Below are 10,621 nucleotides of genomic sequence, written 5' to 3'. Positions count from 1 at the left end.
TGACTTGTGGCCGTCATTGTGTAATCTACACTCCTATTGGCTGGTTGAGCAGGCTCACTGGCGCTCCACACGTGGCAGTGTTGCCCCAGTGAGAGCCTAGAGCCGGGGTTCAGACCAGGAAGGAGAATAGCCTCTGCGCGTGCTGCTGTGAATTCTCCCGGGAGACAGAACTAGACAAGCGAAGCCTCACTCCTGGTACCGCTTGGTACTCAAGCGTCCTCAGACATAAAAAAACAACAACCATGCGCCGGGTAATTTCCAAATTTCGTGCCTTCTTTCAGAGGAAAGCAGACTCCGAGGAAGAGAGAGAGGAGAAGCAGAGGCTCTTGGAAGGTATTGCACTAATTCTTACCCCAAAGAGACCTTCTCTTAGAGGAGTGTTCCTTCTTGCTTTGGAGACTGAAGAACTTAGAAAACCTCTCCCTGGTTTGGTAGTGCGGTCTTATTGCAGTAGGGCATTCCCAGATCCTTACGCTATGCCCTCCTACGCCATGCCCTCCTACGCCATGCCCTCCTACGGGGATACCACTCATGCATAGACTCATTCTAGAACTTTCTTGCCCAAAGTAATGACTAAAGGCAAAGAGAAAATAATGACCAATAAAGGCAAAATAATGGTGACTCTAGAGATGACCCAGCAGTTAAGAGAATTTTTAGTTCTTAGATGACCCAAATTCAGTTCCCAGCGCCCATATTTTTTTGCTCACAATGGCCTCGAACTCTAGTCCTTGGAATTCCGAAGTATTCTGCCCTCCTCCAAGGACTCGTGGTCCATAAACATACACTCAGGCTTGTGCGCGTGCACGCGCATACTCACGTGCAAACACACACATACACACACAATTTTTTTTTTTAAAAAATCTTTAAAATAAAAAGGACAAAGTATAACAAAAGACAAAGAAGGCAGAGGAGTCACTGCAATATACCTGAGGAGCTATTGGCAGTTGATAGCTGCTGAGAAAGGAAGAGCCAGTTTTCTCTAAGGATGTGACCACTGGTAGGTTGACCACACTCCAAGGCAAGCACTAGATCGAAGATTATTTGGGAAGGACAAATTAGACTTGATGGGCTGAAAGAAAGACGGGGAGACTACTAAGTTGGGTGACTGGGGGGGTGAGTCTGGGAGGAACTGGAGCACGTAGGGTGGATCAACAGGCTCAAAATATATTGCAGGAAATTCTTAAATAACTAGTAAATAATTTTTAGACAAAAAGCGGTTAGGAAATGAAAAAGTGGGGGTGGGAGAGGGGAGGTGTCTGTGCCCAATGTTTGCATTTATCTGCATTCTTTTTGGGACGTTTTGAACCTTTTGAGATCAGGTCTCCCTGTGTAAGCCAGTTTACCATCAACTCACAACTTTCCCTGCTTTAGTCTGCCATAGGTCACAGGAAGATTCCTTTTGTAGTTACAGTAGTAGTAAATCTTCTACTTCGGTGGTAATTTTACTTTATCCTTAAAAATATCCTCTTTTTATGTGTGTCCGAGTGCAGTTGTGCAACAGCACGTCAGGAGGTCAGAGGTCAACTTTTAGAACTTTCAGGAGTCCGTTCTCTCTTCCCATTTTGTGGGATCAAGGAATCAAATCCAGGTATCAGGCCTGTTTCTGTGTGGTCCTGGTTGTCCTGGAACGTGCTTTGTAGACCAGGCTGGCCTAAAACTCAGCACTCTCTTGTCTTTGCCTCCCGAGTGCTGGGTTTAAAGGCATGCGACACCACAGCCTGGCAGGGACTAAGCTTTTAATATGTTAGCTTGTAGATGACAATTCAAACCAACCTATAACAAAAACCAAGCAAATGAATCATGTATCTGTGACCAGTAAGAAGATAGGAACCAAAGTTTACTTACTCACTTTGTATCCCTAAATATATGCCCTGGAGTCTGCCACTGATCATCTGTTCAAGGGATTATTTTAAAGGTACGTATTTCATCAGTGAGAGTCCAGGAAATAGTGAGAAATGACTGGGGTGAATGGTATCCCTCCCTGCTCAGAACTATATCCATTTTAATTAGTCAGCTACAATGTATGCTCAAAGATTCTGGCCTTAAGGCCTGAAAAATCTCATTACTATTCACAAGCATATTAACAAAAGAAGCTGTGGTATCATCCTGTCCATGCTACAGACATTCAGGTAGGCAAACAGCTGGCCCACAAACTAGCCATGCACTCTTCTAGGCTTAGATGGCTGTTTCCCACAACTTTCTCTGCTAGGGCTTATTTGTAGTATGTGTTTGCACTTGAGAATAATTTATATTTTTTTTCTCCATTCATCGTTTAGGTGCTGGCATGTTCCAAACAATAAAGGGAGTTGCAACAGGGTCCTGCAGTGGCTATGGTTACCCTAATGAACACATCCTCAATGCTGGTGTGATGGCGGGCAATGAACTTCTGAAAGTTAAGCAAAACGGTCCTGAAGCTGTGGAAATAGATGAGATCATTCGCGGATCGAATGCAATCACAGTAAGAGTTGTATATTCCTGGGACTGCCTTGTGTCTGTGTTCTTTCACCCTAGCCTCTATTCATTCAGCCGCTTTTGAGTAGACATGTTGAAGTGTATGGAAACTGAAATCTAACTCAGAGGATTGTACGGAAGATCTGTTCTATTTTTATACTAGTATCTATTTAGAAAAGTATAAATTACATTATCTATTCCTCAGTATTTAACAATAATTATTAGAATTTATATTATCTTGTAACCTCCTCCTATAATGCAAATAATGGATATGTGTTATTTGATAAGTAGTTATGAGACGAAAAGATATGTACTTTAATCATTTTTTTAAAAATAGTTTTATTGAAATATAATTTACTTACCACGGAGCTCTCCAAGTTTCAAACATTTTTAGATTTATGGAATCTGGATCTAGCACCCCAGTTCAGATACTTATCATTTAAATCTGTATATGCAAATTAGGCTTATTATTATTAGTGTCCTAATTGACACCAGCAGCAGCAGAATACGTGACTCGCATGCCAGGGCTGGCAAGAGTGACTGACGTATTGTCAATCCTTGAAATTTTTAACCATCTAAGAAGTGAAACGCCAGCCAGGCTTCCACACGTGGAATGGCTCTCTGTTGGTTTGGAGACAGGGCACTGAGAGGTGGGAGGGTACATTGGACCATTCACATAGCTATGGGAGCCTGCTGCTTCTTTTATGGATAAAACTGAATGAATAAATTGGTACGGGCAGCTGGAGTTGGAGATTAGGTAGAGGGAGAAACTAGGGTTTTCAGAATTGAAAACATGAAAATGAATTTATGTGAATCAATCTTTCATTCATTTATTGCCCCCAAACCAAATTTAATTAACCAGCCCTATAAATCAGGAACACCACAATTTCAGTTACTCCTTTGCAGTACGTTATGCCTGTAGCTATATCTGGAGGTTGAAAAGGCCATTAAGACTTTCAGACCTTACTAAAGTGCCATCAGCTGCCGTGACAGTAAGAAGCTGGGAACTAACTCCATAAAGTGCTTGTACGAACATGGAGACCTGAACCAGCACCCACTTAAAAGCTGGCCGCCCCAGCATGACCTTTAGTCCCAGTGCTGAAGCCGAGACAGGGGAGTTCCTGGAGCCTGCTGCCCAGCCAGTCTAGGCAGTCCTGGCATTCTGGTTTGGTGAAAGAGCCTGCCTTGAACAATAAGGTGGAGAACAATGGAAGAAGATCCCACTGTGGGCCTCTGACGTCTGCACATACAGGCATGAACATCTCTCAACCACTGCTTCCTCTACACACACACACACACACACACACACACCCCACACACACATTTTACAAGGGTAGGATAAACCAACAGTTTTACCTTATAGACAGTCACATTTGAACGTGAATTCAACCACCCTTACATACCTATTTTTAGGAACATAGGAACAAAAGTCTACTCACTCCAGTTAGTGCACTAAAGACAGACCAAAGAAATGACTCTGGCCAGGTCTAACTTGGTTACGTAGTGAGCTTATTGGAGTCTTATATGGGGTTTAGTTATAGGACAACAGGTGACTTAAAGTCAACTCTGTCACTAAAAAGTGTACCCTACCATTGGTGAGGACTTCTGAAAGCTGCATCCCTGGAATTTAGAGGAAATAGCTACTACATACGGGTCATTTACAATAAGACTAAGGTGGGGAGAGGGGCTATGGTCGGAATGTATTGTATGAGAGAAGAATAAATAAAAATTTAAAAGAAAAAATAAATAAGGAAACTATAAAAAATGTCATAAAAAAAAAAAAACCAGCATGGGAGAAGAACTGCTGAGACTCTCTTAACGCAAGCACAAAATGTCCCATAGGCCAAGACTGTTCAGGTACAAGTTCATGCAGGTAGCCTCGGTCCTTCTCCCAGTTCCTTTCACGCCTCAGGGAACGCTTCAAGAGGCAGGACAAGCCCAGCCAGGCGCATTCTGGCCAATCTGCATCATAAACTGTTGCCCCAGGTTGAAGACAGCAGCTTGAGCTCTGGGTGAAGCCTGAGGCTGGGGGTTAGAGGGGGCAGGGGTAAGTGAGGAGTAGGGCAGTGTGTGTCTGTGCCATGGCGTCCTCTTCCTTGTTCAGAAGCCCCGATAAGAAGAGCAAGGCGCCCATGTTCGCAAGGTTACAGCCGGGTTCGCTGCCCCAAGTCACACAAGCATTCTTGAGAGCCCAGACTGTCGTTGGCCCTACATGGCTCACTGGCACAGCCTCCTTGGTGGCTTCCTGACAGCATTGCCTGCTTTTCTTCTTCCCTTCAGCATGGCATCACTCCACACCAGGCACCCAGGGGCTCTGTAGGCTTCAGGAGCCACAGAAGATGTGAGAGCAAGACCTAAGTTAGATCAGGAAACAATAAAGCCCAGGGCCACTAGATGCTCTTACCATGGGCCAGCAGGTGTGGGGGGCTCTCGCTGGAAAGTTTTGAGCTTGAAATTCTGCTCTTGAGTGCTTATCCTACGTGTATATATTAGGCAAATGGGTAGTGTATTGGATTATAAACTGCATGTCCAATTGTGTGGAATGGAGCCACCAAATTATGACACTTCTTTTTTGTGGGATGCCAAGTTATCTTTTAAAAAGTTAGTAAACTGACTTATTTGTGTTCGTTTGGTTATATATTTATTACATGTGTGTAATGTTATATTCTCCTGTAAAATAGTACATAGGTAAATAATTTCGAACAAAGGAGGTCTGAGTGTTATAGTCCAGGGAAGAAAGTTACAGACTGCTACACATGTAAACCTGACGTCTTTTAGTAGCTGACAGTGGAGGGCAGGCCCTTGCCGTAAAGAACTTCTGGCACTGAAGCTCAGGGGTACAGAGTTTATAAAGGCAAAAAACCACAACGACATTATTGCCAGGTATAGGCTGGGGGTACTTGGTTATATTAGTTTTTGTTATGCATTCAGTGTACAATTTGGTTACGCATCCAGGCTATGGTGAAGGTCACAGAAAATCCCTAATGTATGGCTAAGGCTGATGTGACTGTTCAGGGAATTAGGGACTGAAAATTGCCTACACAGACACAAAATGGAGCCATGGTAAGATGTTATTTTGGTCATTTCATGAGAGCACGGCCAGCGGTTATTGCATAGGAAACAGACTTATGAATTATCTGTAATTTTTCTTGCTTTTGTATTCCTTTTTACATTTTATATGTTGAACATAAATTATTTTTGTAATGACAAAAGCAAAACATCAGATAAAGATGATTGCAATTCGAAGAAATAAAGATTTAGATGCCCCCATTTTTCTTTAGATACAGCCCCAACTTAACTGGGATTTTTAGACCCTCCAGCCTTGGTTGCTTTCTTCACTCTCATACTAAACTCAGCCTGACCATGCTTAGCTTCCAAGATCACATGAGACTGATAGTATTTAGGGGGCCATATGGACACTAGATTTATTTTTCTCAAGTTTACCTTGACATTCTTTTGTCTCCCTAGATGCTCTGGTCTGGAATCTTAGCATTTATCCCCTTCCCCTTTTCTGTATTGATGCTGCCTTATCGATTGTAGTCAATGTGGCATACGAAAGCAAGATGCTAATAATAGAAGCTAAAGATCACTTGTGGGAGTGTGTAGCAACTCTCTGTATTTTCTTCTCAACTCTCCTAATTGGCTCTAAAACTACAGTAAAAATGACTGGAAGCTCAAGCATTATTTCATCAACACATGTCAATTTATGTGTCAATTGTCAACATTATTTGAACTATTGAACAGATTTTCAGGTTAAAATTTAGATTTTTTTTAACTTGAGTTTCTTTGAAATAACCATTTTTATTTCATTTGTTTGTTTACTTACTTTCCAGGTGGGTGCTTACTATCGTGGCCATGATGAACCACCAGAACGTCACATGACGGTTTCACTTGACTGTATCAAGTCTCTAATGGATGGTGTTGATCATATCAATCACGATCTGTCCTTCTCTCTCGACATTGTCTGTAAAGGTACACTTCACCTGGCTGTCCTGGAACTTGTTCTGTAGACCAGGCTGGCCTTGAACTCATAGAGATCTGCCTGCCTCTGCCTCCTGCATGTTGGGACTAAAGGCATGAGCCACATTTTTAAATTTAAAATTAGGTGTCTATTTTAAGTATTATTAATTGGGCTCCGGGTGAAATTTGAAATATGCTAATTCGATGAGAGGGTTTTGTATTACATCTACTACTGCTGCATACTTGGATTTTTGGGTGGATTGAACTTAGAGCTCCATACTTGTGAAGCAAGGTCTCTACCACTGAGCTACATTCCCAGTTCTCTTCTTGGCTCTTATCAGTGTCACTTCCATATTTGAAGAAATATCTCATATTATATGTTTTTTATGTTTTCATTTGTTTGGGTATACTAATATTTGTGCAGCTGTTTTATTTATGAAGGTATATAAATAGAATTTCTATTCTAACACGATTGCATGAATGAAAAAATATTTCAGAATAATTTGAGTGCTCTAAAATAAGGCCTGGAAATAGCACTTTGCCTTTCCATATGTGTGCATGTGTGTGTGCATTCAGTGTTGAAGTCCACTTGTATTTATCTGATATAACACTCTATTGTTTTATATCTAGAGCAATAACATGTTAATTTAAAGAGACTAATAAACTTCAGTTTGGTTCAAAAGAGAGTTCTAGATATTGAGGGCAGAGGACAAAATATGGAAGACTTCATTAAACCTTTCTTATAAAGAGCTCATAGTGTCATTGGGAGAGATTGACACGTGACTCCATCAAAATAGCCTGATGCAAAAAAACAGTGGGCAAAGCCGTAGGAATGGGAGTGATGGCAACAATGAGAGGAAACAGACTGGACTGTGCGCTGTTTAAGCTGCACTTTACACCCCGCCAGCTAGTGTCTCTGCCTTTAATGATTAAGTTGGAGAACCAAGAAGAAATGAAAGCTAGCAGTTTGCTGCATAATGAAATGTAAATCTAATGAAATGGAAACCTGATGCCTTTATTATTATAGGGCTTCCCCTCACCTTGAGACAGTGACTTCCTCTATTGCCTAGTTTTGTCTCAAACTGCTAGACTCATGCCATCTTCCTGCATCAGCTTTCCAGGTACCAGGCTGGGCTTTGAAAGATGAATGGAAGGAAAATAGACCATACCCATTGTAGCTTAATCAGGTGCCCTTTAGCTTGGAGAAAAAGAATGACATTGTCCCAGTATACAAAGCTGCTTTCTACTTTACTTTTCTTGGGCTTTAAGAACCTGAACTTGATCTTGGTTGTTATGTCAGGAACCCTCTCACGATGACTGCTTGGTAGTGTCTGAGATTTTACGACACGTTTCCTCAGAAATTCCCAGTTTTCAGAGGAAAGGGCCCCTGTGATTGCTGAGCTCCAAAGACAATTAATTAGCTTGTCCCTTTGCCCATCAACAACAGGAAGGATGTGAGGAACACTCTTTTCAAAGTGGAAGGGCTTGGACATGTTTGTAGTGCAAAGGATATGGCTAAAGGTGCTGAAGAGAGCAGGAAGAGAAGATAGGGTTAAGTCCCTGAGCTATAAATACAGGACAGGTCCCAAGGCATAGGTGGAGAGACTTACCTCTGCGAAATAGAGTTATTCATAGTAGCAGACTTCTCTAGGGTAAGAAAGACAGTGGCTGAAAAAGAAGTATTGCTGATCCCTAGCACTGGAAACAAGTCCTAAATGACCCAGTCAGTTATATAGAAAATTGCTAGAATAAGTACTATTAAATGAATACTACGAAACTCAGTGAAAATGGCTAACAGTTCTCTGTTTATTATTATTATTATTGCTATCTTATCTGTGAGCTGCTAGATAATAATCAAATCACATACTAAGTAAGCTACAGCCTCAGTAATTTCTTTAATGAGACACCAAAAGAAGTAAAAGAAAAACCGTGTTCTTTTGTCCTATACTGAGTAACAAGTATGTCATTTCCTTCCTGTTCATTAGACAGACACTTCACTGCCTCACTTTGTTTCAGTACTGTTTTCCTTTTTATCTTTTAAATGTTGCATGCGTGCGTGTGTTGCCCGCATGTATGTATATGCCGCTGCTTGAATGCCTGGTGCCTACAGAGGCCCTGGAACTGGAGTTACAGGCAGCTATAGCCTCCATGAGATTGCTGAACACAGAACATCTGCAAGAACAGCAAGTACAGCCGGGTGGTGGTGGCGCACGCCGTGAGTCCCAACACTTGGGAGGCAGAGGTAGGCAGATTTCTGTGAGTTCGAGGTCAGCCTGGTCAACAGAGTGAGTTCCAGGACAGCCAGGGTTACACAGAGAAACCCTTTCTTTAAAAAAAAAAAAAGACAGAAAGAAAATAGCAAGTACCTTTAACCACAGAACCATCTCTTGAACCTTACCCTTTACAAAAAAACGTGTCTATTTTTATTTATGTGTACGTGTGTATCTGTGTACACCACGTGTTGTGTGGGCGCCTGCAGAGAGACCAGAAGAATGCACAGATAAGCCACAGGTGGCTGTGGGTATTGGGAGCTGAACCTGAGTCCCTTGCAACATTAGTAAAATATCTGGACCATTCTCCAGCCCTGGGGTTTTAAATGTTAAAAATGTACTTTACATGTAATAGAAACTGTGTCGGGGATTACAGCATAGTGCATGGTGAAATGTCAGATTCCCTTGAATAAAGGCACCCTCCCTCTAACATGATTTTTTCCCATGACTGTTACAGATTTTGAACCTTATAAGGGTGACCTGGTAGAAATTGAGTTTTCGGAACAGGAAGACCCACAGAGCAGAAAGGCCATCTCGGTGAAGCCTCTGAAACACCATCATATAAATGAGGTAGTTCACGTGCTGTTCTCTTTCATTTAGTGATCACTTTTGCTGCTCAGGATTATACTACAAGTGTTAGGAGACCTAAAATAAAAGCCTTGCCAAAATGAACTTGTTTTTTTATTCAAAGTACTGGAATTCTGAAAGGAAATGACGAGAATAATGTAGTACTTATGATGAAGTTTGAAGTTTATGTAGCCTACCTGGGAGGCATCACAATGTGGTAAGACCATCAAAACCAAAAGTCAGTGATCAGGTTTCTCGGAATTGTTAAGAAAAATGAGCGATGTGTCCTTTAAACTCCTTAGCAGTATGTGGGTATGATATGGGTAGTAAAAACCGAAAACAAGTTGGCTTGCATTCATTTTGTACCAGAGGAAAAATGAAGGAGTGTGCTTCTAGTGCAGGTGACAAGGTAGGGGAAAAATGATAGTCTACTTAACAACACATTCCTTTCCCACTCTTTTCTTTTCGAGCAGTCAGCCTTAACGGGAAGTTAACAGTCATTGTGGGTAATCTTTAGAACCAAATTCCCTCAGCAGAGGCCTGGTTTTCATCCTCAGGGACTGTTTGCATTGCCGTGAGGTTGGATCTGGAAAGGGGTATGCTTACATAGCACCTGGATGATGCTGGTGTGTAGAGTAGAGTGCAAATCTGTGCTGGGATCTGCTGGTTAGAGCCAGACAGAAAAAGGGCAAAGTCTATGACCACGAATTACGGTTTCCCACACTCATTGGTACCGTTTTTTTTCATCCCAGGTTCGCATTACCAGAGCAGACGGACGAACTGGGGTGTTGGAAGACACCATCTTTTTCACCTTGGATTCTCTGAAACTTCCTTCTGGATATGTGCCTCAACGAGATGATATTGTCAATGTGGTTGCAGTACAGAGCACTCAATCCCCCTATTTCTGGAGAGCAATCACAATGACCCCAGTACAAGTATCATAGGAACCAAGCCTTTGTATTTCTTCTTCACCATTACTTCTATGGCTGAGGGGCCTGGTTTAATGCAATAGTTTGAATTACTAAAGCCAAAATATATGTTAAATATGTTTTTACTTGGAAACACCCTGATGATTTTGTTGGAGTATGGACTCACTTAGGAAGGTGCCTGATCTATTCAGAGACATCCCCAAACTGGCTTTTGTCTGTAGCAAAGGAACAACACTTCATATTAGGTCAAATTCTTTGTTTTCCATGGTCAGGAATGTATTGTGCTGCTAGTGGCCCTTTTTGTCCCTTGAGCAACATTCAGAGGGAGCTCAGCAAGTGGAAGTGTGTAATATCTGAGTCCCCTTATACTGTATACAATGTTTACTTTTTCCATAGCATTTTTCATTTCCCAGTACCTATTCAGTTTGTTAAATTTAATACCTA

The 10,621-nt window shown here is 41.8% G+C and overlaps 1 protein-coding gene across 1 annotated transcript; it reads left to right on the top strand.

The window, feature by feature from the left end:
- Nucleotides 1-242: 242 nt before the first annotated feature.
- LOC130867518 (cancer/testis antigen 55-like) lies at nucleotides 243-10,192 on the top strand. The gene is made up of 5 exons (XM_057759558.1): nucleotides 243-333; nucleotides 2,277-2,458; nucleotides 6,285-6,423; nucleotides 9,139-9,251; nucleotides 10,001-10,192. The coding sequence occupies exons 1-5, from the start codon at nucleotides 243-245 to the stop codon at nucleotides 10,190-10,192; spliced, it is 717 nt and encodes a 238-aa protein (XP_057615541.1).
- Nucleotides 10,193-10,621: the final 429 nt, after the last annotated feature.

The sequence above is a fragment of the Chionomys nivalis genome, chromosome X (genome assembly GCF_950005125.1).
Source record: "Chionomys nivalis chromosome X, mChiNiv1.1, whole genome shotgun sequence".
NCBI classification, from domain to species: domain Eukaryota; kingdom Metazoa; phylum Chordata; class Mammalia; order Rodentia; family Cricetidae; genus Chionomys; species Chionomys nivalis.
Note: the sequence above shows the minus strand (reverse complement) of the source record. Positions and strands in the feature narration are given on the sequence as shown.